The 22,000-nt window shown below is 44.7% G+C and overlaps 1 protein-coding gene across 1 annotated transcript in view; it reads right to left on the bottom strand.

Annotated features, from left to right (window-relative positions):
- Window positions 1-22,000, bottom strand: part of LOC126320863 (cholinesterase 1-like) — a 119,088-nt gene that overhangs the window by 93,172 nt on the left and 3,916 nt on the right. The window contains exon 2 of the mRNA XM_049994127.1: window positions 1,851-1,991. Coding sequence (XP_049850084.1) covers window positions 1,851-1,991 — 141 coding nt within the window. The remainder of the gene's footprint in view (window positions 1-1,850; window positions 1,992-22,000) is intronic.

Genomic DNA, 22,000 nt, shown 5'->3' with positions numbered 1-22,000 from the left:
GCGGGTTGGTTTTATTTAGGGTTCTCACACACCATATTGTTCCCCACTATTTTGTCTACAAATCCCTGCTTTTCGACATAATCTCCTATCAATGTGACGGTCTTACACCACATTACTCATTACTCTATTGGTCGATGTCGGAGTGAACGTCCTCCTGCTTCAATAACCTCACCGCCATCCACGTACTGCTTCCCACGGAGTGTGTCCCTTATTGGGTCAAACAGATGGAAATCGGAAGGTGCGAGATCTGAGCAGTAGGTTGGATGAGTTTTGTGAGGTCCTCTCGGACGCGCAGACATGTGTGACCCTTGAGGTGTCATGCAGAAGAAGTTGGTTTGCATTTTCCTGGTGATGAACACTCTGAACTCGTTCCTTCAATTTCCTGAATGTAGCACAGTACACCCCAGAGTTTATCATTGCACCATGAGAGACGACATCAAACAGAATAACCCCTTCATAGCCGCAGAACACTGTCGTCATGACATTGCCGGCTTGGAGTGTGGATTTTTCTTCCGAGGAAAGGTGGTGTGGCACCACTCCATAGAGTATCGTTGTGTTACGGTTCTAAGTGGTGAACCCATGTTTGTTTCGTCGCCTAAAGCCATGTTAGAGAAAAATTTATCACCATCAGCTTCGTAACGAACAAACAATTCCACGCAGATGGTCCATTGTTGCTCTTCATGGTCTCCTGTAAGGCGGCGAGGAAACTAGTAAGCACACACCTTCCATTACCCCAACTGGTGGACGAGTGTGGCAAAACTATCAACAGTGACGATCAGTTGAGCATCGAGGTGTTTAATTGTGATCCGTCAATCAACCCGGATAAGAGTCTCCGCATATTCCAACATTACCGGAGTCGCAGCTGCGTGCGGCTGTCAGGCACTCGAGAGATCGGACAGGTTTGCGTGCCCTTGTTACGACGATGACATAAGCCTCGTCCAACGACTCATCGTGCTTTTGTTCAACACCTTGTCCCTTTAGACATACTGCAAGCGCCTATGAACATGTGAGATGCTCTGGTTTTGCGGAAAAAAGAACTCAGTGGCTGCTCTCTACTTGGAACGCAACTCCGCTACAGACGCCATTTTGAAGCCTGGGTATAGCGCCGTCATCTGACGGAAGTTCATGAAACTTCAGGTGTAGAAGCGGGCATGTTCAGACGTGACTCACAAAAAATTACGAGTTTCTTGAAGTGGCCGAGAAAAATAATGTGTTGCATTACTTCTGAATGACCCTCGTGCAACACATCCATGTCGTTACAATTTATTCATATCTGTTAGAGCCACCAACACCCAACACATACGCTTACCGTACAGCTATTGCAACTGTGTCTTTAAGTTCGGAGGAGTTAGCACACTGGACTCGCATTCGGTAGGACGACGGTTCAATCCCGCCTCCGGCCATCCTGATTTAGGTTTTCCGTGATTTCCCTAAATCGTTTCAGGCAAATGCCGGGATGGTTCCGTTGAAAGGGCACGGCCGATTTCCTTCCCAATCCTTCCTTAACCCGAGCTTGTGCTCTGTCTCTAATGACCTCGTTGTCGAGGGGACGTTAAACACTAACCACCACCACTACCAGTTCGGAGGAAGAAATCTGTTTCCGATTCAGAGGCTGAAAAATCCTAACGGGTCCCTAATCAACAGAGCCATACGATCCTTTATTTCCTTCTTCTAACATATCTTGTGGAACTTTGGCAGTTTCTTTCATTTCATTCATTAAACTGCCGTGTCCACATAGTTTATAAGAGGTTCACCCTCACTAGGATTTAAACTAATCTGTTAGATGTGATTGACTAATAATAGTGAGACGACAGCGAGTGGGCGTTTTACGCAGTGAAATGTGTACGTACCTTGTATCTGAGCGAGCCGACCGGCGGCTCAGCATAGGGGATGCCGCTGAAACTGACGTAGGGGTAGCCGTACACCGTGTGCTGGTAGCGGCCTCGAACCCAGCCCTCCTCCACGTGCACCGCCAAGTGTCTGCTCACATGCTGCGCAAGGAAAATGTGCATCTCGTCAGAAACATGAAACCTGGACTTACATATCAACATACAATATAGAATTTCGGCATAATACTGCAGACATTTCAAAGGTTCATTGGTTATAAAACTCAAAATCGCATGATGGGTAGCATATTAAACGTTTCATCCTTTGTGGCCATTACTAGTTTCAAACATTACGTTCGTTATCAGATGACTGTCTGGTATCGACAGGAAGAACTATCAGTTATCCCTTGATTGATCACAGTGCCACATACCCTGGAATGAAAAACAATTTTGAACTGTGAAATACTAGAAACGATATAGACCAAACTGAAGGTAGCACGTTAAGTTAAATGTATGGGGCTTACTTTTTCTACGTGGCGAGAGTTTAGGAGTAAATACAGCTATGATTACAGTGTGTTCTTTTGATATCACGATCACTAATGTTCAGGGAGTGGTCATCATTTGCATTTGCACAAACAGCAGTCTGATTGTAACACCAATATCGATAATAAGTAGATTATACTATGCAACTGTGTATATGTAACTATGAAGTAGTTGCTCTTTACTAATGAAGGTCATTGAATTGTTAGAGAGAAAGTTGAAGTTTGTAATATATGTATTGTAACAACTACAGGATATTTAAAAATAATGGAATTTTATAATATATGTCTGCTCATAAAATAGAAATTGTACATAGAATGCTGATTCATTCTTAGGGAATTTGTATTGTATAGTATAAAAGGTGTAGGGATCCCCTCCTTTACGGAAGTGGCCTTGTGCGCGCTAAAAGGTGATTTGTGCCGTCGATCTGGACGACCACTGGGTGAGCACGATACGCAATCAGTGGCTAGCTAATCGAGAGTCCAAGAAATGCATTTGAAAGCCAATTTGTATTGAAATTGCCTCGGATGTTGTTTCGGCTGTCGTATGGTGCTCTTGTTATTATGGAATGGCTGTAAAACGGGGATAATACGACGCCAAAATATTTATGAAGAGCATTCAGCATCAAGAGTATGAGACCAGACAGCCACCACGTGCTTCCTCCCACTATTGCGCCACTGCTCCAACAACAACAGGGTATCATAGTATGAACCAGTATGTTTCTGTGAGAGTTTTTTTAATAATAATTCCAGTGATGTAAACACATGTTTGAACCTTAAAATAGTCTTGATCATGAAACCAATGCAACGTCCCACCCTAAAAGTGCAGAAACCGAGTATCCTGTCTCTAACTAATTTTCTTCTGTACTACATGTATTGAAGTTCACTGCCAAAGTGTGTAGTGTTACCGTAAAAGTACCTGCTTCACAGGTAATGGATAAGGCACACAGTTTGATCCTATATGAAAAATAAATTTGATTTTATTATTACCATGAACTAATTTCTGAAGTTAATTGAACTTAATATTTGAATTACTTTCTTTAAAGTTGTTGTTGTTGTTGTTGTCTTCAGTCCTGAGACTGGTCTGATGCAGCTCTCCACGCCACTCAATCCTGTGCAAGCCGCTTCATCTCCCAGCACCTACTGCAACCTACATCCTTCTGAACCTGCTTAGTGTAATCATCTGTTGGTCTCCCTCTACGATTTTTACCCTCCACGCTGCCCTCTAATGCTAAATTTGTGATCCCTTGATGCCTCAAAATATGTCCTACCAACCGATCCCTTCTTCGAGTCAAATTGTGCCACAAACTTCTCTTCTCCCCAATCCTATTCAATACCTCCTCATTAGTTACGTGATCTACCCATCTAATCTTCAGCATTCTTCTGTAGCACGGCATTTCGAAAGCTTCTATTCTCTTCTTGTCCAAACTAGTTATCGTCCATGTTTCACTTCCATACATGGCTACACTCCATAAAAATACTTTCAGAAACGACTTCCTGATACATAAATCTATATTCGATGTTAACAAATTTCTCTTCTTCAGAAACGCTTTCCTTGGCATTGCCAGTCTACATTTTATATCCTCTCTACTTCGACCATCATCAGTTATTTTACTTCCTAAATAGCAAAACTCCTTTACTACTTTAAGTGTCTCATTTCCTCAGCATCAACCGATTTAATTTGACTACATTCCATTATCCTCGTTTTGCTTTTGTTGATGTTCATCTTATATCCTCTTTTCAAGACACTGTCCATTCCGTTCAACTGCTCTTCCAAGTCCTATGCCGTCTCTGACAGAATTACAATGTCATCGGCGAACCTCAAAGGTTTTACTTCTTCCCCATGAATTTTAATACCTACTCCAAATTTTCTTTTGATTCCTTTACTGCTTGCTCAATATACAGATTGAATAACATCGGGGAGAGGCTACAACCCTGTCTCACTCCTTTCCCAACCACTGCTTCCCTTTCATGCCCCTCGACTCTAATAACTGCCATCTGGTTTCTGTACAAATTGTAAATAGCCTTTCGCTCCCTGTATTTTACCCCTGCCACCTTCAGAATTTGAAAGAGAGTATTCCAGTCCACATGGTCAAAAGCTTTCTCTAAGTCTACAAATGCTAGAAACGTACGTTTGCCTTTTCTTAATCTTTCTTCTAAGATAAGTCGTAAGGTCAGTATTGCCTCTCGTGTTCCAACATTTTTACGGAATCCAAACTGATCCTCCCTGAGGTTCTTTAAAGTATGAACATCTAAATTATTTTACGTGGGGCTAGAAATCAATCTTGGCAAATTCTAATTTGTTTCTGAAATAGTCACAGAATTTGCCTGTAGAGACAGTTTCTGTTCATGAGTCCCCACTATATTCTTTTCTATTATAAAAAAAGATAAACTAAACATTGCCTTCGCTAAAGAAATCTGAAGCATTTACATAAAAGTGTGAGTAAAAAAAATGTCTGTCTAATGTTATTTAATATCATTTGTGGTGCCTGTATGCTAGTTAAATTAGGACACTTGTCATGCCCAGATTTTGTCTTGTAAGGTCTTTAGTAACATATTAGTGTTGAGTTAGCTATTGATTGCAATAGTAACTATTATTTCTATGAGTGAAATAACTTTTAAATTTCCTATCATCGCTCATTTGTGTAAATAGTAACTACTACTACCCACTACTCCATTCGTCCGGTAGTCGTGTGTATTCATTGCACTAATAAAAGGAGTATTAATGAAAGTCAATTTAGTAACTCATATTCATGTTTCTTGAAACATAATGTTTCCAATTATGATGCCTACATTGGATGGCGACCGTTTATTATTTCATTTGTATGCCTTTACTACTTCCATTATCACCAAAACAAAGTCTTTAAGTTTCCTGTTAAGTTCCATAGATACTAAATTAATGTTCTATACCGTCTATTCATTAGGCAAAGAGACGGTCAAACATTTCAAAATTCTTCCCAGAGGATAAAGCTAGCTTGCAGGCGGGTGTCATACTTGGCACTAACTTGCAGCCCAAGTGTTATATGATCTCATAGGAACATAACGTGTTGCAACATGCACTCATAGCACACAGAGACGCTACAAAGTAAGGATCTACGTAGTATAGTTTGAAATAGATGACACAAAAAACTACGTACTTTATTTTACTATACCTCAGCAATCATACTAGCAGGTGGTCCACCCTGCTGTAATGAGTGGCACTCAGTGCAGGGCAACAACGTTTGCCAAAGAGACAGAGATTCCCCAACCCATGCTATTTAAACTCATATTTTGTTTGAGATCGCTGATACATCGGACGGTCAGTGACAGTACCCAGCAGATATCAGGTAGTCTATCCGAACAAAACAATCTGGACACGGTATGTAATGCGAAACTGACCATTAGATGTGAAGAGAGTTTTAATCTACAATTAATAACTAATAAATCATCGTCAGAGTCCACATCTGCGTCTGGAAATATCTTACAATTTAAAACCTGATTGCGACATCGCTGTGTTACAATAATACAATCAATGTGAAACCTTCCATTGTCCTTAGGTCTCTTCCATGTATACAGCCTTCTTTGTCAATTCTTATACCAGGTGCTAGCGACGATTAAATTATGCGCTGTGAAAAATCTACCATGCAGCAACCTCTTTCATTCCTTTCCCCCAGTATGTATTCACGTACTCTTTTTCCTTCTCTTCCTTTTCCTAATATCGAATTGCAGCCCGACATCAAAATTAATTTTCGTCTCCCTGATCTTTCTGAATAATTTATTTTATCTCATCACACATTTGATCAGTCTCTTCATCATCTGCAGAGCTTGTTGGCATATAAACTTTTACTACTGTGAAGGCTGTGTGCTTAATACCTATGTTGGCTACAATAATGAACTCTATATGCTGTTCATGGTAGCTTACCCGCATTCCTGTAGTCTTATTCATTATGAAACCTGTCACTGCATCACCCTACTTGACTTTGAATTTATAACTCTGTATTCTCCTGACATCTGTTCCTCCTACCACCGACTTCACTAATTCCCACTTTCTAACTTCAGCCTCTCCATTTCTGACTATAAATTTTCTAGCATACCAGCCCGATTAAGCGATCTAGCATTCTACGCTCCGATCCATAGAACGCCAGCTTTGTTCCTCCTCGTGAAGGCATCCTACTGAGCAGATCCCACCCCCTCTTACCCCTAAAAATACGAACGGGCGACTGTTTTACCTCCGGCGTACATTATCCAAGAGGATACCATTATCATTCAACCATACAGTAGAGCTACAAGCCGTAGGAAAAAATTACAGCTATGGCTTCCGCTTGCTTTCAACCGTTGGCAATTCCAGCACAGCAGGGCCATTTCGGTTGGTGTTACAGGGCCAAATAAGTTAATAATGCAGATTGTTGGCTCTGCAGCTAATGAATGTCTGCTGCCCTTTTCGGGAACCACATGTTTGTCTAGCCTCTCAACCAATAGCCCTCCGTTGTCATTGCACCTATTTAGGGCTATCTGCATCGCTGAGACCCGTGAGCCACCCCTCCAACGGGAAGCTCCATGGCTCATGGGGGACTCTGCATAATGTTTTTTTTTTTTTTTTTTTTTTTTGTATTCTACGGGGTGATTTATTCCACCGTGTACAAACTCTAGGGATTGATCGATGAGAGGATACAGAACAAAACAGTCTAATGAACTTATGTGCGGAAATCCGTGGTTTCCATGCTAAAGACCATTTATTCAATCAAACTTTGCTTCAGGAACTGTGGTCTAATATGGGCTGCACCATGCAGCCACAGCTACAGTATGCATGGTTTCCTCTAGAGGGTGGTACTGTTCCTCATAAGTCGTGTCCTTGCGCCCTCTCCTGTCATAGTAATTGGTAATGTTGTGTCCGATTCTCTTCTCTTGCTGACTCACCTTGTAGTGGATGTGATACAGCGTTGTACACACTGGTTCCGCATTCGAATCGCGGGCTTTTACTTACGGAAAGGCAAATTGGAAATGGACGGCGAGCAGTAAGGTTGTATCAGAACAACCACAGCATTCAATGTTTGCAACAGTGTTTCGCCGTTTGTCTGAGACAAGGTCGTTTCAGGAAGCAGGAAATCATGAAGGACGTACCCGAAATGTTGGGACACCAGAGCTGGAGAAAAATGTGACTAACACTGTGCGAGGCGACCGCCGTGTCAGTGCCAGGCAGTTGGCCCGCCAGTACAGGATAAGCCAGACGACAGTGTGGAACAGTCTCCATGACATTTGTTATTAGCCGTATCACTTACAACGTTGCAGATGGCGACCGACTTCTCACACCGGGAGCAGTTTTGCGACTGGTTTCTTCACCAGGCAAGCACGATTCCGAGATTTGTGTCATACATCCCATTCGCAGATGAGACCACCTTTACGCAGAGTGTTATCTTAAACTTTCACATGAGTCTTCTGTGGGATGGAATACAGAACCCGCATGGTATGGTGACAGCGAATCATTAGCATCTGTGCAAACCGGAATGTGTGGGCCGGAATAGTTGCCGACCGCATTTTGGGACCAACCTCCCTTCCACATCGCCTAACAGGCCGAAACTATCGTGGTTTCATGCGGGTGACTTTGCCTCCCCTGCTGGAAGAAGTGATTCGAAGGATCATGTGATTGCTACATGATAGTGCTTCAGCCTTTCACGTCCGGGTGCATGTCAATCGTGTCTGCCTGGTCGATGGATCAGACGAGGGAGTCCTGTTGCATGGTCTGCTCGTTCACTGGATCTCAACCTGTGCGATTTCTAGTTATTGGGCCATCTCAAAAGTACCGTGTATGCAGAGCTCAGGTGAGACACTGGAGCAGCGTATTCACACTGCTTTTGCCACTGTTGTGATGGAGCCCGGCCGATGTGCAAATGTGAGACAGAATATGCTATGGCTCGTAGACGCATGTCTTGAGAAACGTGGACACTTTTCAACGAATACTCTAACTGTGGCTGCGTGATACAGCCCGTATCAGACCGTAGTCTCTGTAACAATGTATGACCCAATAAATGGTCTCTAGCCTGCGTCTCCTGACACAGGTTCATTACATCTTTTTTTCCGTATCCTCTTCTCGATCAGTCCGCAGAGTGTTTACGTGGTGGAAAAAATCACTCTATATAGATTGTCTAGGTGTTCCATAAAATGTTGTATTTGAAAGCTTGCCGGTGACATAATCATGATGGCCTTTGTTTTGGACAAAATGGCTCTGAGCACTATGGGACTCAACTGCTGTGGTCATTAGTCCCCTAGAACTTAGAACTACTTAAACCTAACTAACCTATGGACATCACACACATCCATGCCCGAGGCAGGATTCGAACCTGCGACCGTAGCAGTCGCACGGTTCCGGACTGCGCGCCTAGAACCGCGAGACCACCGCGGCCGGCAGTATTTCGGACAATTTATCGGATTATGGACAATAAAATTTAATTTAAAATTACTGAATGAGTATCATTTTCAATAGTTGCTAGAAGTGCCATGAATATACATCGTTCTTCACATCAGGATGAAGTACAGTATCGACTGAGTGCACAAAATATTGTTCCACGTTCCACGGTTGTTGTATTCGGATGAAAAACAAATTTAAATATCCGTGTATGTAAATTGAAGGGGGATCACTGCTATCAGTTGCAGCGGGACGTTACATCTACATCTACATCTACATGCATACTCCGCAAGACACCTGATGGTGTGTGGCGGAGGGTACCTTGAGTACCTCTATCGTTTCTCCCTTCTATTGCAGTCTCGTATTGTTCGTGGAAAGAAGGATTGTCGGTATGCCTCTGTGTGGGCTCTAATCTCTCTGATTTTATCCTCATGGTCTCTTCGCTAGATATACTTAGGAGGAAGCTATATACTGCTTGACTCATCGGTGAAGGTATGTCTTGAAGCTTCAACAAAAGCCGGTATCGAGCTACTGAGCGTCTCTCCTGAAGAGTCTTCCACTGGAGTTTATCTATCATCTCTGTAACGCTTTCGTGATTACTAAATGATCCTGTAACGAAGTGCGCTACTCTCCGTTGGATCTTCTCTATCTCTTCTATCAACCCTATTTTTTACGGATCCCACACTGCTGAGCAGTATTCAAGAGTACTGTAACCTACTTCCTTTGTTTTCGGAATGCTTTTCCTTAGGATTCTTCCAATGAATCTCAGTCTGGCATCTGATTTCCCGACGATAAACTTTATATGATCATTCCATTTTAAATCGCTACTAATGCGTACTCCCAGATAATTGATACCAGTTGTATATTTCATTTTATAGTCTTTGACAATGATGGAGTGTCGAAACGCGTAAATCGATTTTGGAAATAATATAAGTGTATTCAAGTAATCTGAAAGTTATTGCAGTGCACTCAAATGGCCGCTCCGTCTCATAGCATTTTTCATGCAAGATGCATGCTGTGAGTTATGTCTCCCTGTGCTGTTTGGCGCACGCCCACTCTCATCTACATCCATACCATCTTCCCTTTCCATAACTGTCTCTCTAAGTTTCTCTCCTTTCTACAGCCCAAATGTATATTTCTTCCCTATTTAGCTTAGTACTGTTTTATCGTCTGAGCCTAGATACGAAGAAATATTAGTTTCACTACTTTTAGAGATACTGTAAGTGAGTGGAACATGGTGTTTTAGCTTACGCATATTATGTGAATCCTAAAAAATTCTCCTACAGAAAGATTCCAGCTTGTCAAAATTCTTAACGAAGAGACAAGTGGGAACTGCTGGCACGGAACAAATTAGAAAGCAAGTGGGCGAAACTCCTAGGAGGCGCTAGATTCACGGTACAATATATATTTGTTTGCTCACAACAAGTTTTCTGCAAAATAACATCACACAAACCAATTTCAGCAGTAAATGATTCATGGAAATCACTTCGCAATGTTTTACAAAGGTTTTTATTGCGAAACAATGCCTAACAGTTTTCTTTGCACAATCGAAAGTAATACATTGGAAGATGTAGCTGGGCGACGCCGAAGTACCTGGCGCAAATTGTCTGTTAAGAAATATAATTTTCGGTAACTTATTACTAAAACATTTTAGGTATTAAAGAACAATTATGAAGATCTGTGGAAGAACGAACTATAACCGAACCTTCCAACTGGTGTGCAGGAAATATGAAACTAGCGAAATACATGTAGACGTCAAGAAGTATGTAAAGTTGAAATACGGAAGAAGGGAGGTGTTGACAATTGGGCATATTTTCGAAATATCGCTTTCACAAATCATGATTCCAAAGTAAGCACACCAAAGGGCTAGCCGCAGCAGTACGCTTTTCGTCAGATCACCAAAGTGACCCGCTGTCGGGCTTGATGAGGACTTCGATGAGCGACCGCCCCGATCTGCCGAGCACTATTGGCAACTGCGGCGCTCTCAGCCCTCCTGAGTCTAATTAAGCGGCTCTGTGACTGGGAAGTGGTGATTCTGGTCATGAAAACTCCTACTGTGCTGGACAACAGTGTTCTGTCTACTGTCCATCGCTATCGCTTGCGCCTTGTCCCGCGGTGACGCAGGGTCGGCCACGGTTAACCGGATTTGGCATGTTAATGTCATTGGGTGGCCGGATGCCTTCCTGCCGCCACCCCATGCCCCCCGGGACGGAATTAGTGTACCCCAGCTGTCTACGTCTAGTGTAAATCATGAAATAGCGTGAATGTGTTTCAGATGTCTGCGAGTCGTGTAACGGAGGCGGGACGTGGGGACCAGCCCGGTATTCACCTAGTAGCATGTGAAAACCACCTAAAAACCACATCCAGGCTGGCCGGCACACCGGCCGTCGTCGTTAAACCGTCGAAGAAGCAGCGTGTTAGCGCTCTCGGCTACCCTAGCGGATACAATAGTGTTCTGACCACATACGCCTCCATATCTGCATCCAGTGACGCCTATGAACTGATAATAGGTACCATTGGGCTTTCCGACGCCTATTCGCACTGAGTACACATTTATAGGATATTGAAGTGCCTGTGCAATTCAGAAATACGATGCGATGTTCATTCGGACATGCAAGCATGTCCGAAGTAATTAACACTGCAGCTACTACAGCTGTTACGAAATACATTGAATGTATTCGTAGTTACTATCAGTTGTATAATGGAATGACAACAATGTAAATTTGTGTCGGGCCGGGACTCGGATTTCCCGCTTATCGCGAGCGGTCCCCATACTATTAGGCTATCCGAGCTCAACTCAGGGTCAGACCCAAACTGTGAGTGCATTTAGTGTATTTCATAAAGACTGCTGTCGCCGCAGTGCCTGTTCCTTTGCACATGCATGCATGTCCGAAGGAACACTGCATCATATTTCAGAATAACACAGGCACTGCAATATCGTATTTATTTGCCGACAATAGGTAGGCGACTTTCAATTAAAAGTGTCTCCCTTCTGCGGGAATATACAAATGAACGTACGAGTGCAGGTTGTAGACCAGTGATTGACGGTCTATGAATGGTTGCGTCTGGCCGTGAGTCGTGCTCGGATATGGTTGTGACGCAGTCTGCTTTCGGTAATGGCGAGGCGAGCACGCCTTGTTTGCGTAGCGCCTGTTGTGTGGCTTGCAAGCGAGCTAACGTTTGTTTACATCCGCTTAGCGGGTTGTCTTCGTGTCCGAATTCATCGACCATAATGGCGTTTTCCTATCTCCAACCCACCATCAAATTAACGTTTCCTTTGGATCATGAACGATCCAAAGCGTCTCAGGTTGAACTATTAATAAAAGACGAAATGCGTCTCCCGCTGCAAGTGCATAAAACTGGCTAATGAAGAACTGCGCGTCGACGTTCTGCGGCGCCATGCTACTAACGGTCTCAGATACTCAGACGCCCATATTGGAGATGTAGTGATTGATCACGCTAGTTCTGACCTTCGAACGATGTGAGTTTTTGAGCTCCCATTTGCGGTGCCGTCGGACGTTGTGGTGGCCGCCTTTAAGTCTTACGGAAACGTGGTCGGTCACGTTGCTGAAAGGTCGAGGACGTTCGAAACATATCGTGTTGTCAACGGCATCCGGCAGATAAAAACTGAACTGACGAAGCACTTTCTTTCCTACTCGGTAATTGCCAGCTGCCGAGCGCTCGTCATGTACGATGGTCAGCCGCGCACTGGTGCATGTTGTGGCCAGGAAGGCTACGTTCGTTCTGAATGTCCCCGACGTAGGCTGGTTCAGATGCCGATCGGAAACGTATTGTGCCACCTCTGTTTTATACGTCTGCGGCTGGACTGTCTGCTACGCCCTCTCTGAATCATTTTTACCGGCGTCGACTCCTCTCGACAACGCCATGGACGTTTTGCCTAGTTTCCCTACACTGACGCCGGAGGCAGTACCAATGGACTATGGCCGTCAGCCAATTCAAGCCGTCCGTCCCGATCCCATTGTTGATCATGGAGCTGTACCGACCTCCGCTTTTCTGCCGTCTGGCCACATCTTGGAGGCTAGACAGCGTGTTGGGAAGCAACGATCACCGAGGAAACGGAAGAGACAATGCCGTACCCCTTCGTAATCAGAAGGCTTCCATCGGATGTGTGCACAGGATGACGACCTGCTGGTGATGATGCGCTGTCCTCTGACACTCTGGCACCTGACGAGGCAACGTCTTTCCCCGCTTCTGTCTCCAGTCAGCATGCAACTCCGCAAATCGTCGTTGTCCAAGCTGATGCGGTGCCTCCATTTCTGTATCTGACGCCACCTGTGGACTCCCCTTCGATAGTGTTCCGCTGAACTGGACCAGAGAGACGTCTTTCTCCTGGGCCGATGCTGAGGCTGGACGTTCTGGAAGTGTACAGAGTGATGAACCGTCCCTGGTGGTGTCGGCTCCCTCCCTTTCACAGTGATGTGCGCTTGAACATGGACCTAACAGGGACTCCCTGTGCTTCCCTCGTGTTTAAATCCCCCCATCCTCCTGCCGAAAGATGATTTCCTGGCTTATCTCACAGCCACGGTCAACAGCAATACCATTCGTGTACGCCACAAACATTGTATGCTGTAAGCCGCGGACGCTGAAATTGCATTCCTTCAGGAGGTGCATGTTTTATGTGCTCCGAATGGTTTTACAGCACATGTCTCCCATGTTTCCCCTGATGGTATAGGGTGGCGATCCTACTACATGACGGAATGCTCGCTGATTCAGTTGCCTATCTCCCTCATGCCAGTGATATGGATCTTACGTTTAATGGTCAGGATAAGTCAACGTCAATGCAGCATCTGGTTCGGGTCGCCGTCGTGAACGTTCCACTTTCTTCTCCACGGCATTCAAGCCTCTTTACCTGCGTTGGCATGACGCACTTATCACGAGATTTAAGCTGTATCAAGGCACGCAAAGACCAAATACGACGTTACTCTCCATGAACAGTGCTAGCGAAAATTCTCCAGCTCCTCAGCCTTGAGGAGTCTTGGGAGCATGTTCATAGTGACCATCCCAGGTTTACACATTTCACTAAAGCATTCTTCCAGCCCTCTCGATCGTGTTTACGTCTCCCGCGATATTTTTAGTGGAGTGTGGTCTGCTGAAGTCGGGCCCATTGCGTTCTCTGACCACGACGCACAGATCTGTGCCATCAATCTCTGCCGCCAAAGGGTGTGGCGCGGCCGTGGACCATGGAAACTGAACACGATCCACCTTACCTCACACCGACTACTGGCAGCTCGCCGAATCCAAGTGGATAGCTTGTCGTAGACGCCGAGATGCATATCACTATGCCCTGTCATGGTGGGAGCCCTGTCCTAAGCCTGCCTTCGGCAAGGCATTGATTGGTTATGGAAACAGGGTCGCGGCGTGGCTGCGACAATCTCAGGAATTGTCTTTAATCATTCTCCGGCAATGTACTAAGATACTGTATTTGCCAGAGTGCGAGCCGATGGAGAATCGTGCCAAGACACAGCTCACATCCCTCTTTCGCTGCCACCTTTAAACGTCGATGATCAGGCAGACACGACGAGTTAGTGCAGGAGCGGTCACCTATGTATTTTGTGAGAGCGGAACAGCGTCACTGTTGGAGGACTTTGATTAATGTCCTCATGACCGGTGCAGGGGGCGTTTAGATACCCAATGCAATGTAGGGTCAGCCGTCCATGCACATTACTTTCCGCTGTACTCTGAACAACGTTACCACTCCCCCAACATTACGGCAGTCTCCAGACTCTCTTTTGGCTCGCTGGATCTGCTTGTTAACGTCGCGGAGGACAAAGTCCCTGATGCTAACCAGGGGGGGGGGTCTTCGAACAGGTCGCCTGACGGCCTCCCACTGGAGTTTTACCGGACATTTCGACTTTTCTGGTGCCAGTGTGGACGGATGTTTGTCCTGACTTTATATCAACTCTTGTGAAGACCCCCGAGGGTTTCCTCGACGATCTTCTCATTCGCACACACCAAGCCTCGGTGAACCTCACGGATATGCGATTACCGTCCGAATGACGAGGTGCCCGAGCGGTTCTAGGCGCTACAGTCTGGAATTGCGCGACCGCTACGGTCGCAGGTTCGAATCCTGCTTCGGCCATGGATGTGTGTTATGTCCTTAGATTAGTTAGGTTTAAGCAGCTCTAAGTTCTATGGGACTGATGGCCTCAGACGTTGAGTGCCATAGTGCACAGAGCCATTTGAACCATTTTTGATTACCGTCCCTTGACGTTTCTCAACAGCGACACAAAGATCTTTACTCAGATGTTGGCTGGACGGCTTAAAAGGACGGCCCTCACTGTTCCAGCTACGAGGTGGGCTTTTAGATCTCACTTTACTAGCACTCGATCTTCTGCGAAGGACAACGTGACTTATGTTGGCGTGACATATCCTCCACGTGGCACAGACACTTCCTATGCCGCCGCTCGCTAGCGGCATTGGGTTCATATGTTTGCCATGCTGTTCAAAGTAAGGTAAGACACCCTCACCCTCCCGCGGCCTAGGGGCGGTTTAGGTGTGTATCATGTTCCTTTTCGGCGGCTCTCACATGGTGCTATGGCGCCGTTATCCTTCGTGCCTTACCAGCCTATTGCTGGAGGCGCTTACACCGCCCTCTCTTTCAGCACCTATCCAGTTTAACGTCGCCTTTCTCTTACTTCCACCACTTTTTCTTGCAACTGAGCTACGTCCGTACTGCAATACTGCCAACGTACTTGACATCCACGAAGGCCAATTATAGCTTTCTTCAGCAGCACAGGTCACCGAATGTGGTTGAGAGGCAACATCCCCACGTCGACTGACGTGGCGTTGGACCATCGGTGTGTGCTCCTTTTGTTGACACTGACGTCCAGTCTGCTTGGTAGCTTACTGTCAACGGGAAGCAAATGTGCCAGTCAGGTCTTCACGGGATTCACCACGGTGACATTCCGTTATGTGTCGCCTGTGGTGTTTTGGGCAAGGACGAGCACCGTCTGGTGCCGGATCGGCAAGAGGTGTCTGGTCCTAATTAAGCGTACGACTCCTCGTCAGATACCTACTCAACTGCTCCTATTTCCAGACACGGTATATTTCCCGGAAGCGGAGGCGAACCTTCTGAACTGGATTTGTGGACACGCAGTTCACTACTTGTTTGCTGATGGCGAGAAAAATATCCTTGATTTTTGGCACTTCCTTAAAGAACGCCATTGTGCAGGTGTCCGCTATCCCAAATGCAGGCAATTTTTCTGCAGTTTCCTGTGTAGTGTCTTCCTTAAACCACCCCAGAGCTGGGGTGTTCCTGCCATGAAAAGTAGATCCTCGCCGCCTCTTCTATTCTTGGAACCGATACATTTTCTGGTAACCGGAAAAATAAAAAAGAGAGAGAGAGAGAGAAAAAGAAAAAAATGTAAGGTGATCGTTCACGATAAGTAGGACGTCCGATTTCGTGTCCCGGAATTAATATATTAAAAAAAAAAAAGAAAAGTATGATAAGGCGCTCGCTCACGGTAAATAGGATATCCGAGTTTGCGTCCCGGTCAGGCACAAATTTTCACTGTCGTCAGTCCACTATACACAGGATCGTTGTATTTATCCACCGACACCGGGCAGGTGGCTTTCATGTAAAACGTGTCACCTGTAGGAGTACGGTATGTAGACGAGATATGTATGCGAGTCGTGCACGGGTAGCCAGCGGTACAGCTCCCACTCGCAGTAAGCGGGTAATTCGGGTAATTTGGGTTCCAATGCCAGTCTGGCACAAATTTTCCCAGTCGTTATTCCATTCTACAACTGATGGTCGTCCATGTTCGCAGTTTCGAATACCCGTAACGTATAAAACCATTAACGTGTAAACTGTCTCTGTGCTTGAAAATGTCTTAGTCTCAGCGACGACGAGAGTCCACAGGTTTCTTCAGACGTGCCACATACTGCTGAAGCCATTCACTGATGGTCGGAGCCGTTACAGCTAACGAACTGCTGGGATGCTGATCGACTGCATGCAGGTATGTGAACACCACTATTTAATGTAGGTAGACCGGAGTTTCACAGCATATTCACCTTGAAGATATAACAGAAAAGCTGTGAATTTTGAAATAAACACCCTGGCTCATGTTCACGGTAACCCTAACTAGTGCACCTAAGTAACGGTACGATTAACACACCCAAAATATCACAGACCCAACTCTGGCCAGTACATTCTGCGAATTAAACGCCTTATATGAAACGCCTCATACGAAAGGAAGCCAAACTACGAAGTCAAGCCTCACACCTCCAGTTAGTTACAGTCCTGTTCCTGTGTTTTGTGGCCGTATGATGAGGTGTCTCCAGAAGTCGCAAAGGTCCATGAAGATACTTTACTGCCGGTTTCATTTTTAGCTTTATAATGGTTGTATTTACAAAATGTAGCTGATCAGTTACGGAATCCGAATCCACGCTAAGACTCAGATCACTTTGGTGAGGTATCATAATGAAAGTGAACAGTGAGGTCCCATCGGTGTTGTTTGACTCTAAACGTCGATAACTTCCCGACCGCTGGGATCCGTAGTTGACCATCTACATTATAAAGATATAATCGTTATGAACCTGAAGTTGCGACTATATTGACGTGAAACCGGTAGTCGCGAATACAGCTTCTTCAGACAGCTATGCGCCTTTTCGAATCACCTCATCATTCTTGATTTTCTTGAGCGTTATAATTTTACGATAATTTGAACGATTATTGGGTATTGATCGTTTTTTATGTTATTCATAATGTTTCTGAGCTATGGTTGCCCTTCTCAAAAAGGTTGCTTGTACCTGCCTTTACTGAGAGCTGCCGTTAATGTTGGGTTTCAAGCCGGCAGTCAGGCATACCTCTCGGCAGCGGTCTCTGTCACTTAGGACCTTCTGCGACCATATGTCGTAAGCCGTACAACACGACTACGACTAATACAATACTGCTTGTACACATGTTGTACTGTCCGGGTTGATACACCAACAAATCCCGTAACTACATTTTAATTGTGGTCGTAGACATATTTAAATACGACAGATGCTTTCTGCAATTCTATACCATATCCACGCTGACCCATGTTACTGCGAAGATGCCCTCCGTATACCACATACAAACTGTTACCGGTTCTGTGTCATCAATAGCACTTCGAAGCGACCAGTACAATTTTTTAATGGGCTGACTAACATTTTATTCGACGAGATTAATAACATGAATTATCTACAAAAACATGGATGCACTGGTAGAAAGTGACGGTAACTTATATCAGCCGGTGCTGGACGAATTACGTTACAAAGTGAGACTCTAAGAAGATATGACAATCAGACTAAAATGAGAAAATAGTGCTTATATGCTTAATCGTTATATCAAGATTGACGCGTACGCTACAAGCACACATGTGCAGTTCAACTGACCCATTTCATGGCTGTATTGAACTGTGAGGCAGCTAGCCCCAAAAATGCTTGTACGAAACTAATCGAGGGTTATTGCAACTTGCCATACTAAAGTGTGTATTCGTAATTATGTAAGCTGTCAGTTCGTAATGTGAAGGAATGTTATAGTTAAAGAGCTTCTCTATCGTAATGATATCATGGTGATATTCTGGATTCGCACTGGTGCAAACGTTACGTTTTATAGCAGCATGTGATTAAACTGGGAAAATAAATATCCATGTTGTTTTAGTATGAATCATATCCTCTGTACAGGGTATTCTGCAAAACGGGACAGCCTCAAATTCGCTAAAGAAGGACTGTCGTGATTTGAAACCGCTTCCTCGCAAACATGACGTCAGAGTTTGACGTAGACGTGACTTCTACAAAAAATTCATGTTTACTAGCCTTCCGCACATTGTCATGTAGGTGTCTCGTTTTCATTTTACGAGAAGCTTATCTTCAAACAGAGTTTATCTCAACGGCGGTCGCTGAGAAGATTTTGTCATCCTCCATTGGGTGCGGAAGGAATATTTGCCGAGTCCATAGAACCACTGGTCGTTTCTTGCTGGTTACGTGGCGGTAAAAACTTTTAAGACGACCGAAATGACTGGAAGGATGGGACTGCTATGACTGCATGGAGCCAAGGCTCTTCTCCTGGCGTTTATGCGGCGATGTAAACTCTTACTGTGAGAGGAACGGTTGGCAGCGTGTTATTGTTCGAGTTCTGAAGAAGTACTCTCCGCGATGTATCGATACAAGAGTTGTTTGGAAAAGCTAGAAGTATGTTTTTGAAACAGCGTAATCGACATTCAAAAGGAGAATGACTGATATGTAAATACGTACATGACAATATGAAATTGTGTATCTGGCCTGGAATCGAACCCGGGTTCCAAACATGTCGAGGGTAGTGCGTTGTGAATGAGACGAAGAAAGGTCACCCCACCGATACAAAAGTCGCAAAACACCACGACAAAAATGTAGAAACATTATCCTGCTATTTAACACACTCTCAGTGATGCTGCTCTGCTGCATAAGCATTGTAAATTCCACCTTAATTATCTGGGCCGTACCTCTTAAATATTTTGCAGGTGTGTACAACACTATAACGCCGCCATCCGTACCCGGGGTGCTTACTGCAGCCAACTACGTTCAATCGATTACAACGACTACAGGTGATCAAGACGGAGGCGCGTTGTGTTTTTCGGGAGCTGGGATATTGGCTTAGCGACCTGGATCACAAGGACCTTACATTGCGCTGAAATGTGACTCTGCCTACGGAGTAAACCAGTCGAGGCGATATCAGTATCGGTCGCTTCTACAGACAAAAGAAAGGATAGGGCATGATAGTACCTTATTGTTAATCTTCCTATTCGTTCTTCCTTTATGACCATTTGTAGGTCGTCTCTATTACAAGGCTTGTAGGTGTTGTAGAAGGGACTTAGTAGAAAAAGATTTCCTTGTCTGGAAATGTACCGTTTGCATTTTAAATAATCACATAACATTGAAATCACTGGCGAAGTGACATCGGTTTCGACCTGTGTGCCCCACCGGGAAAATGCGGTGCGTCCGTTTAATACCACAGTAAGTACCCCCCAGTTGCGAACTACCAGTTTGTCGCATCCGTTATTGTAGACAGGTTAAAACACTATGTGATGATATAATTAGAACAGGAAATGACGTCAGCGGCCTCTCGCCAGCTTGTGTACGTGCCGTGAAGCGGGAGATTTGAAGGTGATTTGGTCTCTAACAATTATTTTATATCCATCGATACATTTGCGGATATAGGTTCCCTCGTAAGAGACGATATGGATACCCGTGAAGGACAGAAGTAAAACGAATACGTTTTCCGCAACGTGGCTTCAAACGGGCCTAGTAAAGGAGCCGAGCGGTTCTAGGCGCTCCAGTCCGCAACCGCGCTGCTGGGTCCGACCGGTGTGGACGTGCGGTTCTAGGCGCTTCAGTCTGGAACCGCGTGACCGCTACGGTCGCAGGTTCGAATCCTGCCTCGGGCATGGATGTGTGTGTCATGTCCTTAGCTTAGTTAGGTTTAAGTAGTTCTAAGTTCTAGGGGACTGATGACCACAGATGTTAAGTCCCATAGTGCTCAGAGCCATTTAAACCATTTGAACCGGGCTGCTGGTATGGTCGCAGGTTCGAATCCTGCCTCGGGCATGGATGTGTATGATGTTCATAGGTTGACTCTAAATAACGAAAAGTGTGAGGTCATCCATGTGAGTGCTAAAAGGAATTCGTTAAACTCCGGTTACACGATAAATCAGTCTAATCTAAAAGCCGCAAATTTAACTAAATACCTAGGTATTACAATTACGAACAACTTAAATTGAAAGGAACACGCCGGCGGCGGTGGCCGTGCGGTTCTGGCGCTGCAGTCCGGAACCGAGGGACTGCTACGGTCGCAGGTTCGAATCCTGCCTCGGGCATGGGTGTGTGTGATGTCCTTAGGTTAGTTAGGTTTAAGTAGTTCTAAGTTCTAGGGGACTTATGACCTAAGATGATGAGTCCCATAGTGCTCAGAGCCATTTTTTGAAAGGAACACATAGAAAATGGTTGTGGGGAAGGCTAACCAAAGTCTGCGTTTTATTGGCAGGACACTTAGAAAATGTAACAGGTCTACTAATGAGATTGCCCACACTACGCTTGACCGTCCTCTTTTAGAATTCAGCTGTGCGATCCTTACCGGGTAGCACTGACGGAGTACATCGAAAAAGTTCAAAGAAAGGCAGTACGTTTTGTATTATCGCGAACTATGGGAGATTTGGGCTGGAAATCATTAGAAAAGGCGTTTTTCGTTGCGACGGAATCATCTCACCAAATTCCAATCACCAAACTTCTCCTCCGAATGCGAAAATATTTTGTTGACACAGACCTACACAGGGAGGAACGATCACCACGATAAAATAAGGAAAATCAGAGCTCGTATGGAAGGATATAGGTGTTCATTCTTTCCACGCGCTGTGCGAGATTCGAATAATAGAGAATTGTGAAGGTGGTTAGATGAACCGTCTACTAGGCATTTGAATGTGATTTGCAGAGTATCCATGTAGATGCACATGTAGTAAGGTTTAAGTAGTTCTAAGTGTAGGCGACTAAATATCTCCATTGTTAAGTCCCATAGTGCTTAGAGCCATTTTAACCATTTGACATGAGTTAAGGAGCATCAGCAAGGAAAACAGTAAATGCTCTTTTTTTGCGAAAGTTGGAGCCTAAATTTGTGCAAATGTGACTACTAACGTACTAAGATGGAGAAAGTCCTAAGTTCTTAGGTGTGCATATCAATGAAAATGTAAACTGAAATCGTGTATATTGACCCACTAAAGCGTTTATGGTCGGCAACTTTGGCCACGAGTGCCATCTTTGGGGATATAGAAGTCAGTAAGGTAACATTATTTCACTAACAGATGTCATGTCGTATTGTGGGGTAACATCGCACTTAGTTAAGAAATACATATCGCTCGAAAAAAATTCAGTTATATGTGGGATTCACACAGGTACATCGTTCAAACACATCTTTAAGCAGCTGGAATACTAAACACTGTCTCACAGTACATTTATCCACTTGCGAAATTTGATGTTAAGAATTCATCTGAATTTGAAAATAAGAGACATATTTACAAGTACAGTGTGGTTATAATTAAAGTTGCGCAACTTCAGAGAGCCCCCAGGGAAATCGAGTGATCGTCGAACAACGAAACACTACGGGAACATTTGTCAGGACGCGTGGAAGAGAAATAACGATTAAAACAATGCAAGACGCATATTTCAGTTTCAATTTGAGAGGGTAACATTTGTTAATTGAGTACCACGTTTACATTCCATGTTAGAAACGCGACGGT

The sequence above is a fragment of the Schistocerca gregaria genome, chromosome 2, assembly GCF_023897955.1.
Source record: "Schistocerca gregaria isolate iqSchGreg1 chromosome 2, iqSchGreg1.2, whole genome shotgun sequence".
Classification (NCBI taxonomy): Eukaryota; Metazoa; Arthropoda; class Insecta; order Orthoptera; family Acrididae; genus Schistocerca; species Schistocerca gregaria.
This window is presented reverse-complemented; position numbering and strand designations above follow the sequence as displayed.